The 22,491-nt window shown below is 39.7% G+C and overlaps 1 protein-coding gene across 1 annotated transcript in view; it reads left to right on the top strand.

Moving 5' to 3' along the window:
- Window positions 1-311: 311 nt before the first annotated feature.
- The window catches only part of LOC140195666 (melatonin receptor type 1A-like), an 83,980-nt gene continuing 61,800 nt past the window's right edge, over window positions 312-22,491 (top strand). Inside the window, exons 1-2 of the mRNA XM_072254384.1 lie at window positions 312-405; window positions 8,449-8,670. Coding sequence (XP_072110485.1) covers window positions 312-405; window positions 8,449-8,670 — 316 coding nt within the window. The remainder of the gene's footprint in view (window positions 406-8,448; window positions 8,671-22,491) is intronic.

The following is a 22,491-nucleotide window of genomic DNA, read 5'->3' as shown; positions in this document are numbered from 1 at the left end:
TTTTTTTCTCCAGTCCTGATGAAGGGTCTCAGCCCGAAACGTCAACTATACTCTTTTCCACAGATGCCTGGCCGGTGAGTTCCTCTAGTTTTTTTGCGTGTGTTGTTTGAGCTGGTCCCTGTTGGGAAGGTCCACACATCCTCATTGCAGCATGCCCTTGCACCCACATCAGTAAATTTTGGATATATTACACTCCACACATTCCTCCAACTGAATACAGATAAAAAATAACTGATCCTTGAAGTACTCTGTTCATTACATCTGTCCAGTCTGCAAAAAATATCCAATTATTCTGACTCTCTGACCTGCATATGATAACCAGTCTTCACTTCATGATTTATATCGATGATCTGGAGGATGATGCAAAGTGTAAGGTATTCAAGTTTGCCTATATGATGGAAGCAGGTGAGAGCACATGCTGCGATGCTAGCCAGTGGTGTACTGGCATCCACACCAGACTCTGAGGTGAGTGGTCCCGGGTTTGAACCTGGCCAACACCTTGCACACTTTCTATCCGTGCTAGATTGAGCATCAAGCTAGCAACTCAGCCTTGTAAAAAACAAACAAAACATGTAAAGAAATGGCAAGGTTGCCACCCGATGTGCCACAAGGCATGGAAAGGAACAACACCAATGCTGTGATGTGGAAGCATCAACACCACAAAGGGTAACAGAAAGAGTAAGTGAGCAGGTGAAAACTAAGGCAAATGGAGTTTAATGTAGGATCAGGTATTTTATTCAGACAAATATAGTATACACAAGCAATCATCTAAATGGAGAAAGTTTGCAAATGAGCAAAGTGCAAAGGCATTCTTGTACACAGGCTATGGAATGTTAGCAGGCAGATGCAGCAAGTAGCTAGGAAGGCAAATGGGTTATAGGCCTTCATTGCAAAGTGTATAGAGTTTAGAAACAGGGAAGTAATGTTGCAATTGTACAAATGACTAGTGGCACACATTTTAGTCCCCTTGTAAAGAGGATACATAGAACATAGAACAGTACAGTGCAAAAACAGCCCCTTCAGCCTATGATGCCTGCGTTGAACATGATACCAAATTAAACTAAAAGTCTTAGGAATTTAAGGTGGGGGGTTATACGGGAGGCAGGGTTTGAGGGTCGGCACAACAATGTGGGCCGAAGAGCCTGTACCGTGCTGTACTATTCTATGTTCTATGTTCTATGTCTTCTGCTAGCACATGATCCTTATCTCTTCATGCTCTGCAAATCCACGTATCAAACAGCCTCTTAAATGCCGCTAACAAATCTGCTTCCACCACTACCCCTGACAGCCTGTTCCAGACAGCTACCACTCTACATAAAAAAACTTGTCCTGCATATTTCCTTTAAACTTTCTCACTCTCACGTTAAGTACACATCCTGCAGTACTTAATGATTATCCACAAAGAAAAAGATTAATGGATATTTTCCAAGAAGACTTAAAAAGTGTAATATCTCCATCAACCCATAGAAATCACAGGCCCATGACCGCTGAAAATAGTGAAGGGCCATTCAGGATGGCATTGAGCACCACAAGTGCATTTGGTGGTCTCACACAGAAACCACTGGCAGCAGTGGAAGGAGAACCGGCAACATGGAGCCCCGCTACCCACCTGTGTCTGAGCTTGCTGGTTCCACACCTCAAAACCCATAATAAAGGGAAAAAAATTATATTCAGAAGCTGGAAAAATAAAACAAAAATAGAAAAGGCTGGAGAGTCATTGACATCGAGATATAGAGTCCTACAACACAGAAACAGGCCATTCACCCAATTGGTTCATGCTGACCAAGGTTCCCATCTAAACTGTCCCATTTGCCTGTGAATTAGAGGGGAAGCAAAATATCCTCAACTCAGAGGGACTGACGATTCACTCTGTTGTTTCTTCTTATCTACAAACGGCTGAATTGCATGTGTCATGTGAATTCCAGTTCTGGCTACATTTTCAGACCCCTAGGAGGAAGAGTCCTCTTAAAAGATACATGGGATGCACACGATCACACTTCACAGAATAAGGGCTCAGTGCAGAAAGCTAGAACTGCTAGCCTTATTGACAAAAACTTCTTTTTCACAGGCTTAATTTAGTGGTTCTGCAACCTCATTACTTATTGAGCATCTAAAACATGGGACACATTTTCTGTGATCTGTGACGTATGTGTTCTTATGCAGGCAATCCCCATGGGGATGAGATAGGTTGGCCTATCTGTGCTCTGGACATCTGTGCTACCTGGTCAAGCCACACATGGCAGCATGTTTAATACTGGTGTGAACAAAAGAATTGGTACACTTCTGTTGGAATCCACTTAAATAATTTTATCATGAGATTACTCCCTCGATTGCAGCTGGTTTTTGTATAACGTACCAGAAATCAGTCCAGGAAGAGTCCTTGAACAAATACGCAGCCCTCGTGTGAGCACAGCCTATTGTATGTTCATCAGTCTGTTATGGTCCAAGATAGACATTGTCACACAGGTTATAGCATTTGTGCTCCTGGAGTCCAAAGGAACAGTCACAGATTCCTCACCTCTCTGGCTGGGAGTTCCAGATGGGCTCTGCTGCCTCAGTGGTGGATGTTAGCTGCCAGGTAAAAAGTAAGTAAAGGACTTCATTTGATCTGATTTAGGGAATTCTTCTGTTTGAATGTTTTGAAATATGTTTATATGTTTAAACCTTATTTAATGTTGACATTATCTTGAATCGTTGGCAGGTCCTGAGTATTGTGGCAGTCCAAGACACTCACAATTTTTTTTTAGTTAAACAGCAGGTTTGATCACAGGTGAGCTTGGTGGCGGGGTGGGGGGGGTGATGGGTGTGGTTGGAATAGGTTAGAGAATTGGGGGATGTGATGGGATTGGTGCAGGCCAACACATCACGAGTCTCGGTACCCATCTTCTCTCTGCATTTAAGTATATCACACGGCCCTGTAATGGCCTGTATGTCGTTGCTGTGCTGAGGCCTGAGCTCCTGGCAATAGGTGACATGCTGGAGTACACGAGAGGAAGAGTGCATTCCTGGTAGCGGACAGCCAGTGAAGCCTCTGCGAGATTCCCATGCAGATCCTCCTTCATCGAACGCAATGCTGCTTGTCCGGTGTGGAATATCTGGGGAAATATGGAGGGCTATGTGTGAGGGCAGGGTAAGACTGATTTTGGAGGAAATTAAAGGTCAGCATGATATCATGTGCTGAAGGGCCTGTACTGGACTATATACTATATTCTATGTATAAAATCCCCTCAAACCCTATTATGTAGGCCAACCATTAAATGTACCCAACTCTAGAATGTAGATGATTTGCTACAAATTCTACTTCCTGGTTAGTGATGCTTGGCTCAAACAAGTATGACCTCAGCACAAAACACACTTTCCTCAGACGGTCTCCCTTCAAAAGGTGTAAGCTTGTTGCAACTTGGACTGCTGCTCAGCATCAACAGTGGCAAGACAGCAGCACGTCACAACATATTGATCAGACACAAGAAACAGGAGCAGAAGTAGGCGTCAGAGGCTTAGCCTCTGTGTGAGAGTGGAGGGGTAGACTGACATTAGTGGATTGAAGTGGGTGCATGGATAGGAATGGTGGTGCATGGACAGGAAAGGTTTAGGGAGATATGGGTCAAACATGGGCAAGTGGTACTAGCATAGATGGGTATCTTGGTTGGCATGGATGAGTTGGGCCAAATGCCCTATTTCTGTACTGTTATGGTTCTGTGACTCTATGTAACTGATGGTGCAAGAATTGGGGATTGTGAATAGAGTAATGGGTTTTATGGTTAACCATTCACCTGAGTGAGGAATTGTGTCCATGTGTGTGTCTGGACAAATGTGTAAGGTGCAGTAACTTGTAGTAAAATGTTTGTCATTGCTCCATAGCACTGGAGTTTCCACACCTGCAGGAGCAGCCTCTGCTTTGCTCTTATATTAGTGGTGTGACAGGGTCTTCTGCCTGACCAAGGGCGCTTTCTCCCTCCTGGTGTGTGTTTCATGCATCCAGACTTTGCAGAGCCTTTCTTGGAGTTCTCTCCACCGAAAAGGAGCCTTGCAGCTGTCTGACTGCCACAGGCAGTGTGCCTTTAAGAGATGATGCACACGTTTCCCTCATGATTGCACAGTAAAGTGCGGGCAGCTGTGCTCATTTGAAGCTGGTTACCTCTGGAACTCTGTAGGTACCAATGATACTGCTTCTTTCTGGATGCGAACAACCCAAAACTGTTCCCTACTAGTTGATTGACAATTTTGTTCATTGTTTTACGGGAGCCCTATTTAATGTTGGTGCTGCACAAAACAGTGCAACAGAAATAGGTAAAATCTAATTGCATATGCAGGTGAGCTGTATTTCTGCGGGAGATAGGGAGGCTGGAAGCTTCAATCCAATGTGGGATCATGGGTTATTTTGTATTTAGAAACCTTTATACTTCAAACTAAACTTTATTCATAATAATAAATGCCTACAAAGAATAAACAAAGCAAAACCTTTACATTTATGGACAACATTTTCAGTAGTGCTAACTTATTTTTTAACACATAGCACCACTCATAAAAAATTACCATAAGTTATAGAACATAAATAAATAGATCGTTCAAAAGAGGAATAGAGAGATAGTGTACATGGACCTCTTTTAAGGTAGCGTCAATAGGAATGGGTTGTTAAATAAGAATACTATTTAAAATAGAAACAAAATTCTCTTGAGCACCTGTGCTGTTTCATCTGACAGCAATGGGTAGCAGATAAAGATATGTTACCGCTTGTCAAAATAGCAGTTTGCATTTAGTTTTCTGTTTCCTGACTGTGAGGAAACTAACCAGCTTCTGAACAACAAACACAAAACCTGATGGAACTCAGCAACAGAGCACTTAAGGGAGATCTGGAGAGCTAAAAGAAGACATGACAAGGTAAAGGAGAATCCCAGCGGCTTCTTCACATGTATTAAAAGCGAAAGGATAGCAAAGGACAAAATCAATCCTCTTAAAGATCAGTCTGGTCATCAGTGCAGGCCTGGATGGAGGCCCATGACTGGTGGTGTGCCACAGAGATCGGTGCTGTTGTTACCAATAGCAAAGATCTGGATAATAATGTGGTAAACTGCTCATCAGAAAATTTACAGATGACACCAAGACTGGGGGCAAACTGGACAGCAAAGAAAGCTATCAAAGCTAGTATCAGGATCTGGGCTAGCTGGAAAATTAGGCTGAAATTGGCATGTGGGGTTTAACGCAGACAAGTGTGAGGTGTTGCACTTTGGAGGACAAACCTAGGACTTACACAGTGAACTGAGGAGTGTGGTAGAATGGAGGGATCTGAGAATACAGATCCATAAGTCCTTGAAAATTGTGTCACAGGTAGATAGGGTCATAAAGAGAGCTTTTGGCACATTGACCTTTAGAAATCAAAATATTAATACAAAAGTTGGGCTGTTATGTTGAAGTTGTTTAAGATGCTGGTTGGGTCTAATTTGGAGTATTGTGTATAGTTCTGGTCACCTACCTACAGAAAAGATATCAATAAAACTGAAAGAGTGCACAGAAAATTTACAAGGATGTTGCTGGGTTTGAGGACCTGAGCTATAGGAAAAGTTTAAATAAGTTAAGGTTGTGGGTTAAGGATGAAAGGTGAAATGTTTAAGGGAAACACGAAGGGGAACTTCTTCACTTAGAGGACAGTCAGAGTGTGGAATGAGCTGCCAGTGAAAGTGACAGATTCAGGTTTAATTTTAGCATTTAAGAGAAGTTTGGATAGGTACCTGGAAGGGAGCACAATGGATGGCGATAGTCCAAGGGTGGGTCAATGGGACAAGGCAGAATAAAAATTTGGCAGGAGATATGAGCCAAAGGGTTTGTTTCTATGCTCCACGGTGCTATGTCTCCATGATTCTGTGCCAGACATCTGTGAAGGAAATGAACACTGTTGATGTTTCAGGCTGGGATATCTCATCAGGACTGGAAATTGGGGGGGGGGAGGGGAAAAGCAGAAAAATAAGGCAGGGGAGAGGGGATGGAGCACAGGCTGCCAGATGATGAATGAGACCAGGTGAGGGCAAAAGTCAGTCAGAAAGGGGCTATGAAGTGAGAAGCTGGGAGAGCATAGGTGGACCAGGTAAAGGGCCGAAAGAGTAACTTACTTGGAGAGGACAATGGAAGAAAGGGCAGAAGGCAGTCAGAGAGGAATGATGGGTCTCGGCCCGAAATGTCGACTCTACTTTTTTCCATAGATGCTGCCTGGCCTGCTGAGCTCCTTTGTGTGTGTTGCTTGGATTTCCAGCATCTGCAGATTTTCTCTTGTTTGGGAATGATTGGCAGGTGAGGCAAAGAGAAGCAGTAAGATGGTAACCAAAATGAAGAATGGTAAAAGGGAAAAGTATGTGTGCGTGTGTGTGTGTGTGTGTGGGGGGGGTAGAAATTACCAGAAGTTAGAGAAATCAATGTGCATTTTATTAGTTTGAAGACAAACAAAAGATGAGGTGTTGCTCCTCCAACCTGAGAGTAGCCTCTTCGTGACAATAGTGGAAGCCATGGACTGACATGTCAGAATGGGAATGGGAAGTCTAATTGAAATTGGTGGATATCAGGAGATCCTCCGTTTTGCGGCAGTCAATCAAAGGTGCTCAGCAAAGCAGTTCCCCAATCTGCACCGATGTCGATGAACCTGCACCGGGAATACTGGATGCAATTGATGCCTCTGACTACCGCATCACTACCGCAGTTGGTATGCTCTACAAAAGATAATGATTCACTCTATCTGCAGCTGCATGAATTTTTGCAAAAAAAGTTGCTGCAAGGACCTAATCCATTTATTAAGTGTGTGTGTGTGTGTTGGAAATGTGTACATGGACAGGTAAAGAAGAACTTAGGAATTGAACATAAGACTTAACCAAGCAACTTATACACAAATCTCCTGCACAGTAGTTTTGAAGAAAGTTTTTATTTGGATTTCCTGGGCGGAAACAAACTGTTTATTTGGTATCTTTATTTTATGATTTGGTGACTCCAGTTAAAATGGGATCCTTACCAAAATAAATCTGCATAGCATGAAATGGCAACTTGTTCAAAATTAGCGCAGATCGAGTGAATAGTCGAATAAACTAAATTAATATGAAAGGTCCCGATGAAGACCACTAGATCATAAGACATAGAAGTAGAATTAAGCCATTCAGCCCATCGAGTCTGCTCCTCCATTCCATCATGGCTGATCCTGGATCCCACTCAACCCCATACACCTACGCTCTCACCATATCCTTTCATACCCTGACTGATCAGGAAACAATGAACTTCCACTTTAGATATATCCATGGACTTGGCCTCTACTGCAGTCTGTGGCAGAGCATTCCATAGATTCCCTGCTCTCTAGCTAAAACAAAATTTTCCTTACCTCTGTTCTAAAAGTTTGCCCTTCAATTTTGAGGCTGTGCCCTCTAGTTCTGGATACCCTCACCAAAGGAAACATACTCTCCACATCCACCCTGTCTAGTCCTTTCAATATTCGGTAAGTTTCAATGAGATCCCCACGTATTCTTCTAAATTCTAGTGAGTAAAGGCCCGTGGCTGTCAAACATGCCTCATATGTTAACCCCTTTATTCCCAGAATCATCCTCGTGAAGCTCCTCTGGACTCTCTCCAATGATAACACATCCCTTCTGAGATACAGGGCCCAAAACTGTTGACAATACACCAAATGCAGCCTGACTAGTGTCTTATAAAGGCACAGCATTATCTCTTTGCTTTGATATTCTATTCTCCTTGAAATAAATGGTAACATTGCATTTGCGTCCCCCCCCCCCACAGACTCAATCTGTAAATTAACCTTCTGGGAGTCTTGCACGAGGACTCCTAAATCCCTCTGCACTACTGATGTTAGAACCTAATCTAAAGCGTCCAGAGAGATGTTGTTTGACTTGCTGAGATCCCTCCAGTATTCTTTTTGTGTGTTGCTCAAGGTTTCTTCAGAATTTCTTGTGTTTGTGTTATGTTTATTGCCTCGATAAACGAATGGCAATGGAACAAAGGCACTTTTATATGTATGTACATGTATGAATGAACAGCAAATGCAATGAATGAATGAATAGCGAAGGCTGCAGGCTGGGGCAGCGCTGAGCTGTGATCTGTGAATCCTGCAATGTGACCATAAATCGAAGCTGCTCCTTCCCTCCACCACCAAGAGGCGGTCTTTCACACGGCCTCGCCGTAAGAAGCGCGTCACGGGATGAAAGAGCGGCAGCAAACGCGAAAATGCCACTAACTAACATTGTAATGAGGAGACCGAGTGATATAAAAGTCCAGCGTCTTAAAGATTAGGCACTTCCACAAAAAAAAAGTTAGATCGCTCTAGTTTTTAGTTGAAAAAATGTAAGTTGAATCATAATAGAAACAGATGGAGGTTACCTTGATCAATTTCATTGCCGGTGGCCAATTGTGAATCTGAGCCGGACAGGGTTCAGATTGCATGGTTGCCCATTTTCCTCCTAGAATCTGAAATCGTCGTGTCAAGTCAAAATCCAACCAAAATGAATCGGAACATAAGCCGTTTTAACAGTTCTAGCTCGGGACCCGATGCGTTCAATTTCGATCGCCCAGCCTGGGTGGCGAACACTCTAGCCGGACTGCTCATATTTACCATCGTGATTGATATCCTGGGGAATCTACTCGTCATTTTGTCAGTTTACAGGAACAAAAAACTGAGGAACGCCGGTGAGTCGGAAGTTATTAATGCGTTTTCTATTTTAAGTTTTAATTTATATTTTAAAAGAGCCCCGTATGTTGTTTGATCAAAACTGTGCTGCCCATGTTTAGGTGTTTTTTCGGACGGGGAAGTGGGTGTAGATAGTTGGGGTTGGTGTTTGATTAAACAGCGCGCGTTTCCCAGGTACCGGGAACGGCAGCAGTGTTTTATACATTGAAATACTGTACCACAAATCATTACAGAAATGGTAGCAGCCAACTGATGAAACATCACCGTGATGAGCGGATCATCCCGCTGACCCATTCCGACATCAGGGAAATATGAAGTAATATAGCATAGGAAGGATTACCCCGCTGACCCACTCGGACATCAGGGAAACATGCAGAGGAAGAAGCAATTAGCCTTTCCGTATTGGTGCCACCAATTAACCATACTCTCTGGAATTCTCCCCTCCCCTCCCTATCCTCTTGAAAGTTATGAGAGTCGATTTCCACCACATTTTCGAGCGGGATATTTCAGATGTCTTCCGTTTTTAAAGTGAACTTTTCTTTCCAAACTCTTTTCTCTCCCCTCCCCTCCCTCTCTCTATCTATCTATTTATCTATCTCTCCATCTAACTATCCGTCTGTGCGAGTGAGATAGAAAGAACGTTAGGGTAGTGATTGCTTCGGCATTAGATGACACTCCCGAAGTTGCCTCCTCCTCCGTAATATTTCCCTTTTTTCAGTGGTGATGAGATTGATTTTAAAGTTGGGGTTGCAGCTGAGCTTGACTTTGCATCTTTACACCCCAGTCAGTCCAGGCGCAGTAGTTCAGAGTTTGAGCACTGCCTGATAAATGATAAATGAGACCTGTCGTTTCACCGTGTTAAGCACTCAACAGTACACCGGACGTGGTGCGTAATGCCGCGGTTCGGCTCCAGGTTAAACACCTGTTGATGCTGAATAGAACAGTTGATTTCAGGTAATCCCATGACAGAAGTGCTTGTATTGATGGAACAAGCAGCAGGTATCAATAGTAGAGGGCTGTGTTAACGCCCATACTTCTAGCGTCAAGGACCGCGGGTGCGTTTTCGAGCGAGATGTCGGGGGTGGTATGAGTGATGTTCTGGTGTCCTTAAATCTCTTGCACTTCCTAAGGAGAAAAACTGTTATACAGTCAGCTTTGGATCCGGTTGGAAACGATACTAATATATTTCCCTCACCGTGTTATTATCTTCATTGGAACAATTTGTGGGAAACAAAGAAAATTAGCGCACATATTTCAGAATACAAAGGCAGAAAAGTTTAATGACCCGTTCTCCCCGGATCCACAGACTGTACCGTGTTTGGGGAAGGAGCACCGCAAGCAGCATGCCTTCCCGCAGCCTTGCAATGTTTTTGCGGATTTATCCTTATCTATAACTGTTCCGTTTTTATTCACAGATAATGAATGTTGATGGTACTATTTTTACTTTTTCAGTGCAGCTATAAATATTTCTTGAGTAAAATTCTTCCCTGTGGTGATGCTAATCCTTAGTGAAGTTTGTAAAGAATTCATCGGTAAAAACAATACTGCTGTTAAGGAGCACTGCCTCTGGCATATTTCAGCTGACCGTTTCTTGTAAATGCTGTAGTCTGCACCCAGTGCTGTCTTTAATTCAATTATTGGCACAATTAGTAAACAAGTACCTTTAAGAGATTAAGCTGTACAATATAAGGACATGAAATATATCTGGATTAGCCCTGATACTTCAATTTTTATCCAATTATGCTTTGGGGGGGGGGGGGAGGATTTATTTCTGCAAATTATCCAGTAAAAAGGTAATCAAATGAAGGATCTCAGAAGAGACTAAGCAAACTCTTCAGAGTTTGACCAAAATGAATCAGTAAGCTTCTTGAAGACATCACCACATACAGTATATTAGCATCATTCAAACCTAAATTTCACAATTCTTCCCTCTGAGTGGTATGAATATCCTTATGGGCAAAGTGTGATGTCAGGAAGTTACTAAACATCCCAGAATGATCTAATTTTAAGAATTAGTCTTCTAATTTAATATATTTGTAATAAAAAAAACTTATGAATTTTCCAAATTCACTGCTAAACCATACCAATTGGCTCAAGAATGTAGCCTACACAGAGTTCTCTAAGCAACTTATGAAAGAGAAATATACACAGGCTTTGGAAGTGCAGTTAAAATGTTATACATTAATAATGTAAAGAAAAATGCAATGTTCTTTTCAATTTCAGATTTCCTTTAAAGTTCAGTTAAGGCAATTGATGAAAAATTAAATTCGCAGATATATTTGAACAAGCTATGAATACATATTTCATTTTAATATTCCTATGGGTACTTAAAGGTAGACAATAAAAATGAGATACTTTTTTGTTAATGCAAGGAATAACAATCCATAGATTGGACGTTAATGTTTAATGTAATGTGCTTTTAAAAGGAGCTTTGAAAACTCTTCATAAATTTGAAAGAATAATAAGAAACAAGCGTAGATTTTAATCAAAGATCCAGGAGATTGAAAAGTTCGTTTAGGCATGGTAAAGAACTAAGTAATCTAATAATATTATGTTTGTATTATTTGAAGTATATTCTATATCTTGCTTGAGCTTATCTAGTAATTAGAGGTGTAGCAGAGCATATCATACGGGGGAATGCCCGTCTTGACTCCGGATGCTTTCTGTGCTCTGGACAGCCACAAGTGTAAGCATCTCGAGGAGTTTAAACCCTAGGTGACATTAGCACAGTCTACCTTTGATGCAGAATGTTTCATAGATAGAGCTTTTTAAGAGGTATTCCTGCCACATCTCAAGTGAATGCAGGCAGAAAAATAATGCTTAATTCCCAGAAAGATTAAAAAAAAAAGGACAGGCAGGTACTCCTGGAGACTTCTGAGGGCATCATAGATTAAATCCTTGGCATGAATGGGGAGTACACCATTGTACTGGATGTGACACAAATGCACAGGAAGAGAAAAGTGTCAAGAGGTTGATGGATATAGAGCGTACTATAGTTAGTGGAATACATAGGTGTTTCTGTGGTTGCAGAAATAATCCTGGCTCTTGAACCAGAGGTATTCGATCAACTTCACTCATCCGAACATTGTGCCAATTCCGCAACCTAAGAACTTACTTTCAAGAACTCTCCATTTCATGTCCTTGATATTTATTGCTGTTTATTTATTATTATTATTTTGTTTGTTTTTTGTTGTCTTTTTGTTTGTACAGTTTGTTGTCTATTGGACATTGGTCATCTGTCCATCTAGTTTTTCATTGATTCTATTCTGTTTCTTTGTATTTACTGGGATGGTACTTAAAAAAATGAATCTCAGGTTAGTATATGGTGACATATATGTACTAAGGTAATAAATTTACTTTGAAATGTGAACTTTAAACTTTGTTATGTTCCTTGCCTGGTAACATGGTTAAGAATATCACAAAGTGACTAGGGAAAATCTTTGGTGGGCAGTGGAGGAAGGATGAGCAACCGAAAATCATGGTCTACATCATCACAAATGACAAAAGTAGATAAAGAAATCTACCCTGCAAGTAGATTTTATAGAATTATGAAAATGATTAAAAATCAGCATCTCAAACATAGCAATATCCAGATTACTCATTGTGCCAAGCACCAGTGATTTTAGAAATAAGGTTGTTGAGGGTGAGACTTGCAGTGCAAAGGAGGGAGATTTAGGCTAGTTTTTCAGGGAAATGGACAAAAGAAAGTAGAAGTGAAAAGGAGAAAAATGCTGCAAACAATGATCAAGGGAGATAACTAGCACCAGAAGATGAAGCAGGAAGCTTTTACATAGGGTCAAACTGAGCAAAGAGTACAAGGCAGTATAGGGTGTGCTTACTGTGCATGCAGGTAAATGTGAGAAGCATGCGAAACGAGGTTGGTGAGCTGCAAATGGAGTTGACCAAATGGTATTAAAAAGTTGTAATAATAGGAACACAGCTAAAAATGGGGATGACAAGTTCTTCTAAATATTAATGGATGCAATTTATTCAGGGAGGGTAGAGAAAGGGAAAATGCAGTGGCAGAGGCATTGTAGATTAAGGAGAATGTTACAGTACTGGGGAAAGAAGATGTTCTGGAACAATCAAGGACCTAATCTATGTGATTGGAATCAATAACTGAAAGAGATGCAATTATACTATTCCACTACTACACTCAGTGGCCACTTTATTAAGTGGCGGTGGGGGTGGGGGGTTGTTGGGAGGCAACTGCACAGGATCAAAAGAAGCAACAGAAAGTGTAAAATTAGTCAGCTCCATCATGGGTACTAGCCTCCATCATATCCAAGGCATCTTCAAAGAGTGATGCCTCAGAAAGTTGGTGTCCACTATTACATTCCCATCACCCAGGACATGCCCTCTTCTCATTGCTATCATCAGGGAGGAGGTACAGAAGCCTGAAGGCACACACTCAGTGATTCAGGAACAGCTTCTTCCCCTCTGCCATCCAATTTCAGAATGGACATTGAACCCATGAGCACTATCTCACCACTTTTTTATTTCTGTTTTCGCCTTTTTATTTTTAACTATTTATTATACATATACATACTTACTATAAGTCATTTATTTATTTTTTTCTGTTTATCCTGTAGTGCATTGTATTGCTGCTGCTAAGATATCAAATTTCACAACATCAGAATGCCACCGTGATATTAAACCTGACTCTGATTCTGAATTAGAATACAACAAGTGTCATTTCCTTCATAATTGCACAATCATCCATAACTGTTGTATTCAGTCCAGCAGTTTGAAAGCTTCACATAAATCACCTCTCAGGGTACAAACACTTTTAAAGTAATGTGGCACAAGAACAATGACTTAAAGAATAGACCATAAAATATAGAAGCAGAAGTGGGCCATTCGGCCCATCGAGTCTGCTCCGCCATTCAATCATGGGCTGATCCAATTCTTCCAGTCATCCCCACTCAGCTGCCTTCACCCCATACCCTTTGATGCCCTGGCTAATCACAAACCTATCTATCCCTGTCTTAAAAACATGCAACAATTTGGCCTCCACAGCTGCTCGTGGCAACAAATTCAACAGATTTATCACCCTCTGACTAAAGAAATTTCTCCGCATCTCAGTTCAAAAAGGACATCCTTCAATCCCGAAGTCTTGTCCTCTTGTCCTAGAATCCCCTACTATGGAAATATAGGGAATACTATGGAAATGTATACTGTCATGCTATGGAGATAACTTTGCCATATGTAATCTGTTCAGGCCTTTTAACATTCAGAATGTTTCTATGAGATCCCCCTCATTCTCCTGAACTCCAGAGAATACAACCCAAGAGCTGCCAGATGTTCCTCATACGGTAGCCCTTTCATTCCTGGAATCATTCTTGTGAATCTTTTCTGAGCTCTCTCCAATGTCAGTATATCCTTTCTAAAATAAGGAGCCTAAAACTGCACAAAATACTACAAGTGTGGTCTCATGAGTACCTTATGGAGCCTCAACATCACATCCCTGCTCTTATATTCTATTTCTCTAGAAATGAAGGCCAACATTGCATTCGCCTTCTTCACCAATGACTCAACCTTGAGGTTAACCTTTAGGATATCCAGCAGAAGGACTCCCAAGTCCCTTTGCATCTCTGCATTTTGAATTCTCTCCCCACCTAAATAATAGTCTGCCCATTTATTTCTTCCACCAAAGTCATGACCATACACAAGAAGCATGGCAAAGCAGGGAATTCTGAAGTCTATGTAGAACATACAGTGAAGCTGAAAAAAACAGTACATCCCGTGATGAAATAACAGGAGTTCAAGAAATTTTTGATGCATGAACCCAATCGTTTGGCTGCCCTTCTTCTATCTGCATACAGACAGAGGCTAAAGAGCAAAGCTCTAGAGATATGAACAACAAAGAGATGGTAATAGGAGGCAGATGTGCAGCTATGGAATTGCTTCAAGTTAGTGGACTGGGCTGTGTTCAAGGACTCCTCTGTGAATCTATATGAATACACCATGGTTGTCATGTAATATTAAAACAGTTGTAGTTGAGTCAAGATCATTCAGTCTTCCCCAAACAGAAGCCCTGGATGAACCATGAGATCCACAATCAGAGGCATTAAAACCTGGTGACCAAGAAAGTTACAAGAGGTCCAGGTACAATCTTTGGAAAGCCATCTCATGGGTGAAGTGGCAATTCCAAACTAATCTTGAATCAGTGAATAGTTTGTGGCAGGGCTTGAATATTGTCACCTCTTATGCAGTAAAATCAAGTGACATAGGCAACAACAGGGCTTCACTTCCAGATGAGCTGAATGCCTTCTATGCTCACTTTGACCATCAAAATATAGAGGAACCATCTCTAAAACTCCAAACAGCAGCCCCCGACAATCCTGTGATTTCAGTCTCTTAGGCCAACGTGCGAGCGGCCTACAGGAAGATGAACCCACAGGGTATCTGACCTGGTATTACAGACCTGTGCTAGAGTGTTCACGAGTCTCCACTTGGCAGTGTATGGAGTAAGACATTTTTGTCATAGCTCCATCTTTCACAACTTCCTTTCCACTGCTAGTTTCGTTTCAAGTTCGAAGATTTATTATATCTGCTGAAGGACTTACGATTTAATTACAATGGCTGATACTCGATCTGGAACCCAATTAAGAAGTGGCAAAACTCTTCCCGAACCTCAACAAACGAAGAAATCAGAGGAAGTTTTTACTTCAGAAAGAATGCTCTCTTTAATAGAAGCAATTAATGTGAAGATCAGTGTGGTTGATACCGAAATTGATAAATTGTTGAACGCTAATGAAATACTTGAAAAAACCATTCTCGCTGTTCAGGAATCTGTGAAAAATCTGGAAGATCGATATCAGATGCTTAAGCAGAGCACTCATAGAATTGAAGGGGAACTGGAGTTAATGAATCAAACCATTAAAGAGCAGGATTTGAAGATGTCTTTTATGGAAAAGAAAATTAATGAGACTACTTCGGAATTATCAAGAATTAAGAAGAAAACGATTGATTTGGAAAGCAGAAATCGCAGGATGAATTTACGCATACTGGGTTTGCCTGAAAATACAGAAACCGGTGAGCTATTGAAGTTTATTTCAAACACGTTATATTCACTTTTTAGTGACATTCTTGAAGCCTGTCTGATATTGGACAAAGCCCACCGAATTTGACATCCTAAGCCTTCAGCTGAAACTAAACCATGTCCTGTAATTCTGTGTTTGCATTATTTTACAACCAAAAAAGCTATTCTTTGGAATGCAAGGAAAAGGGATAAGCTAATTTACAGCGAAGTTAAGATTTGTATAGTTGAAGATTTTACCCCAGAGATTTATGCTGGAAGAATTAAATATTGGGAAGTGATGATGGAACTTTTTAAAATTAATTGTCGCCCGTCTCTGCATTATCCGGCTCGTCTGATGATTATTCCACCCAATGCTCATCTAAAACGGATTGACTCTGCAGAGATGGTTGGAAATTTATAAAAGAGTTTAAGTCCACTTTGTAAGCAATTTGAAAAGTTGATCCTTACCTGGCAGTTGTTTGTAATGCCGTCGATGAAAGTCCACTCCACGTTTTATAAATGCCCAGACACGGACTTGGCTGACTCATTTAGATCCGTTGTTGTTTGCTTTAACAGTTAATGTAGTTTTAAATTTAACATATATATATATTTACTTATTTTTTTCTTTAATTTGCAAGTCTTTAATATTAGTTGTAGTATATTAGTTGATTGGATTTATCCTTTTTTTGAATACATGGCTGCATTTTTTAAATAGATTTAAGATGGCCATTGTTAATTCGGTCTTAACTATTGTTAGAGATAATATGAAAATACTTGGAATCTGTTTACTTGTTTATGTATTCTTTGTTATGTCTTCTTCGTGATGGTAACGTTTTACTTTGTAAGCAGGGGCTGCTATCTGGAGGCAGGGGTTAAAGGTTATTAGAATAGCATGCTGTCCGCCTGTTGGATGGTTTCTGGGTTTCCGGGGGAGAAAGATGGATCTATTAGACTAGTTTAAAAAAAAAGAAAGAAAAGAAAGAAATAGTGTTCACTAAGATCTTTAACTTTACGCTTCATCAGTCTGAGGTCCCCTGCCACTTCAAGCAGGCTTCAATTATACCGATGCCGAAGAAGGACGTAGTAACTTGCTTCAATGACTATGCCCAGTAGCACTTACATCCACAGTGATAAAGCATTTTGAGAGGTTGGTGATTAAGCATATCAACTCCTACCTGAGAAGTGACTTGCACCTGCTCCAATTTGCCTACTGGAGCAACAGGTCCACAACAGATGCCATCTCATTGGCTCCTCATTCATTCCTGGAACACCTGGACCGCAAAGATGCATACACCAGGATCCTCCTTGTTGAATACAGCTTGCCATTCAGTATGATCATCCCATCAAAGCTAATCAATAACTTCAAAACCTTTTGTGTCTATATATCCTTTTGCAATTGGATCCTCAATTCCCTCACTTGCAGAACCCAGTCCGTTTGGATTTGCAACAACATCTCCTCCATGGTCTCCATCAGCACAGATGCACCAGAAGGCTGTGTGCTTAGCCCCCTGCTCTACTCACTTTACACTTATGACTGTGAGGCTAAGCACAGCTCCTATGCCATATTCCAGTTTGCCGATGTCACCACTGTCATAGGCCAAATCAAAGGTGGTGATGAATCAGCATATAGGAAGGAGATTGAAAATCTGGCTGAGTGGTGCCATAACATCTACACAAGATATTGTCGCAAGAAAGTAGCATCCATCATCAGGGACCCCCATTATCCAAGACATGCTCTCTTCTCACTGCTGCCAATAGGAAGAAGGTACAGGAGCCTCAGGACTTACACCACCAGGTTCAGGAACAGTTATCACCTACCTCTCAGCAAACAGGATCTTGAACCAAAGGGGATAACGTCACTCTACTTCACTTGATCCGTCATTGCAATGTTCCCACAACCCATTGAACTCTTTATTTCATGTTCTCGATATTTATTGCTTATTTATTTACTATTATTGTTTCTTTCTTTTTGTACTTGCACAGTTCGTTGTCTTTTGCACACTGGTAGAACTCCCACGTTGATGTGATCTTTCATTGATTCTATTGTGGTTATTATTCTATTCTGGCCTTATTGGTTTTGTCTGCAAGAAAATGAATCGCAGGGTTGTTTATAGTGACGTATATGTACTTGGATGATAAATTTACCTTGAACTTTGAACTTTTATTCAGCTTCTAAGATGCTTTCTTTGTATTATATCACAATGAAAAACACCTTGTTGCACTGCATATCCTGTTCTGAAATTATCTTTCTTTGTGATAGTATTTCTTGATTATTTGAACTAAGTGTCCCCTCTTTAAGATGGATTAGTGAAAAGGGATGTTTACATTTGTTTTCCAAATTGGATAACATTTACCGTATTGAATGACTGTTTCAAAGTAAAGGAGAGAATTTTAATTTTGTATTTTCATCTTTTGGTGAATGAGCTCAAATTTCAGCCATCTGTATAATTGTTTTTGTTATTTCTGGTAACAGGCTGGGCAGATGAGATTTCAAATAAGCAAGGATAAAAAGTATCTGTAAGTCTACCTGCAGCGCAGCTTCCTATAATTTTGTACTTTTCATGTAATTAAATAATAAAACTTTATAAATGAATGTGATCCTTTGCAAGAACAAAAACATATTTGTATCATAACATTTTTCAACACAGGACCATATAAACTACAGTAAGACAAATCTCACTGAAGAGCTCATTCATAAGTTAATGCAAATATTCATATTAATACTAATCTACTATAGGAAGCTCATATCTGTAAACTAATAAATAGAAAGTACAGATAAACCATTCACATAGCAAGTCACAAAAATTTCAAAACTCACCATTCTTAGTCACCATTTGATTGTTGCTATTGTTGGGGAACTCTGAATTCTGACTCACCGTGAAACCACAAGTGTATCTTTTGTTGGTTGAAGGCAGGTGAAACCAGGAAAGGCACCCCAATAAATACAACTTTGACAAGCACCCATGGAACAGGCAAACACTTTGATCTTTTGTCCCAATACAGCCTGTACTTTTTCAAATACATCCCATGTCCATTAACACAGTGTTCAGCATACCGTCATAGATCAATTACACATTGTGATGGTCACTCCCCATTGTCCTCTAGCACACAGCATTGCTCTGCACTTACAAAAGGACATTAACATCTACACACATAAAAGATAAGCTCGAATGCAGACACTAAGAAAGAATCCATAAACCTAGCTCTCAAAGTGACCAACAGACAGTTATTTACTGAGGGACAATAATGGACCTACTGTGTTTACCTCGTACAGACACTTCACAAATATTACCCACTAACAGACCCCACATGCAGCAAGAACAGAAAGGGCTAAATTGTCATTTTATCCTCCAGACATTCAGCCGATGTCTTACAAAAGTTAATATGACACAGTAAGCCACATCTATCAGCAGCTAGCCCAGGTGTCCTTTTAACTTCAAACAGATTACTGCTTACAATTTAGAGTACATTAAGGCTCAAGGCTGATTCTTACTTACGACAAGAAATTCATCACAGAATATTTGTTAGAAGTTTAACTTTGTCACAAACAATTCTGACCCTTTGGAAAGGTCATGCAGAAAGCTGAGGTTAGCAATAAGCCTCTCGGGCCCTGGAAGGTGAATTTCCATCATAGCAAGAGACTATGTTTTAATATCTGCAGATGGCAAAAGGCAGTATTAATATCATCTGAATAATTTTAAGAGGCTTACTATTAAGTCAATATATTTATCCAGGAAATCCAACAAGCAAAGTGAGATCGCTGAATTTAGTTTTATGGCTTTTATTCAAAATTACTTGTATCTTCAAGACAATGGTGTAACTGTAGTTTAACAGCAAATTTAATATACAAAATACAATGTTGTCCTTGGTATAATTCATAAAAAAGAGATTAATATAAGCATCCAGGGTTGACAAAAATACCTTATCAGATTCCTGATTGCTTTGCAGACTTTTTTTAATAATGCAGTCAATGGCATTTCAAAAGAAGTTTGCTAAATGTAAATCCTATTAATTAATGCATTTGATATTTAACAGATTATCTTGCTGTGATTATAGAATATTGTTTTTGAAAATAAGGGCGATTTGACTTCTTTCTTACACATGTCGTATCAACAATCAATGTAATAATTCTGATTCCACTAATTTTACAAAACCAAATTCATCCAAAGAGTATATCTAGAGAATATCAAGTAAGTTGTTAAACTGAAATATAAATATAACAGTTCACATTTTTCTTTTCTGCTTCCTTTGACAGATGGTATTGAAAAGAAGAATTTCAAAGAATATTAAATGTACTTAATTTTCATGTTTTTTTAGTAACCAACTGATTGTTGGCATTTATTGTCTTTCCTATTTCCTTTGAACTGTGTGATTTGCTGGGCCACAGGACAGTTATGCAGCACCCACATTGTTGGATAAGGGTATTAGATCTCCTTAATTTTTATCTCCATAGGAATATGTAGGTGTTTGTTCTGTATTCCACATTTAATGAATTCCCAACATCCTGTGATGGAATGTAGACTCACGCCTCTAGACTATTATTCTAAGATTCTGTATTAATATCATACACAATATGGTTAATGTCAATCATTCTTATGACTATTGGGAGTTGACATGAGTTAGCAAAGTTGTTAAACAAAGGCTCCATCTAGTTTTTCAGGAGGATGTAAAAGAATCATAACACTATTTTAATGGATAACAGGAGAGTTCACTCAGTGCCCTAGCCAATATATATCCTTCCAACAACGTTATTAAAAGTAAATAGTACAACAGGTTATTATCTCCTTGTTGTTTGTGAGTCTTTGCTATATTGAAGTTTGATTCTTCATTCTATATTACAACATCAAAATGCACTTCTCCAGTTATAAAACACTTCAGAATACCTTGCGGATATGAAAACTAATATGAAATTTATTTTTCCCTTTTAGTACATATTTTCCCACTGTGCCCATTATAATCCACAAAATTAAATATGATGTGTTGCAGAACTTTAAAATGATATGGGGAAACTCAGCAGGTCAGGCAGCCTCTATGGAAAAGATTGAACAATCAATGCATTCATTCTCAGGCAGATGTGCTGGTTGGATAATAAAGAAAAAGTACTCTACGCATTTTGTACTTTGCTTCTGAAATTTATTTCCACTGATTTCACTATCTATGATATTTTTAGTAATTCCAGTCAAAGATGAATCTATACCAAAAAAGAAATGGACATTGGAATATTTAAATCAATATAGAGAGAAACATAAGAAACGGGTTTACAAGAGACAGACAGAAAGAAATTTAGGATGAAATTCCATGTTATTAACTTACTTGAACATTAATCTGCAACAATAGTTAAACCACATTTTTAATGTAACTTAACAGTAATAAAAATGTAAAGGTTAAAAATATCACTTTTATTGAAGAAACTAGATTCTATCATTTTCTCATTTCATAAGTGGGTAACCAGTATGTCAGTACTGTAACTCAATGCTGTTACATGTCTTTCAATGACAAGACCATTAGACAGGTTCAATTATACTGTGGCCTGTTTAGATTATGAGAGTGAGACTTCAGATTTTACTCATTTGACTCGCGTGCATGGATTTTTATTATTGACCATCCCTCCCCCGCAAATGATAATCACAAACTGTTTCTATCGTAAAATCCTGCTTGTTTTGGTCATTTGCTAGGATATTCTTAAAGAATTATAATAGCTTGTTATATCAATTTTTTAAATTCAGTTGGCTATATACTCTGGTAATAGTGGGAAAATAGCTTATTGACAGTGTTCATTTGGTTATTTTTCTGAATATGACTGTACTGCATATGATAATATTGTCATTGCTTTGACAACTACTGTATTTTCTTTAATATATATTTCTTTGCGTCTACAAACTCTAATGGAAATTTGTTAGTCAACTATGCAGTAAACACAGTCTGATATGAAACAAGCAACACACACAAAATGCTGGAGGAACACAGCAGGCTAGGCAGTATCTGTGGAAAAGAGTAAATAGTTCACATTTCAGGCCTAGACCCTTCATCAGGACTGGAGGAAAAAGATGGGAAGTCAGAGTAAGAATGTGGGGGGGGGGGGGAGGGGGAGGAAGAAATACAAGGTGGTAGGTGATAGGTGAAACCAGGAGAGGGGAAGGGGTTAAGTAAAGAGTTGGGAAGTCGATTGGTGAAATGGATAAAGGGCTGAAGAAAGAGGAACCGTATTGCAAATCATGAGAAATTTAATTAGTTTTTTTCCCTTGTCTCTGTGTATCAAAATACTACACTCCATGACAACTATAGCAGAAGGCAGAGTCGTCACCCCGGTTTTGTTTTTAATTAAAACCTAACAGGGGCGTTGCAGAATTGAGACCTTTGTACTGCAAGTTGCTCCTAGCAGTCACCTTAAGCTATCATAACTGAAGTAAGAGACATCTACTGTACTTGGACTCAGAAGATAAAAGGGACAGCTTTCTAGCAGTCAGATAACAGCTACACAGAGAATCTAGGACTAGGTCATTAATTAGTCCAGGGTGTGAAATTCTAGAGATATGATTTTCAATTAATGTATTATTTCATTTTGCTTTGTTATAAAAATAAAATCCAATCACAAGCTCTTTCAAGTGCATTCTCCTTTGGGCAAATAGTTTATTGTGAAGGATAAGTTGCACCAGTGTGTGGCAGCTGCTGTCATTGTTGCAGACCCTACTCAGTTTTGCCTGAAATGGTGTTCATGTCATGTATGTCAGGTTAATGTAATTAAATAATCCTTCAGTGCCACGAAACAGAATGATGCTACCTGCATAAATATTAT

The sequence above is a fragment of the Mobula birostris genome, chromosome 3 (genome assembly GCF_030028105.1).
Source record: "Mobula birostris isolate sMobBir1 chromosome 3, sMobBir1.hap1, whole genome shotgun sequence".
Classification (NCBI taxonomy): Eukaryota; Metazoa; Chordata; class Chondrichthyes; order Myliobatiformes; family Myliobatidae; genus Mobula; species Mobula birostris.
The sequence above is the reverse complement of the archived record's forward strand: the minus strand, read 5'-3'. Positions and strand labels throughout refer to the sequence as shown.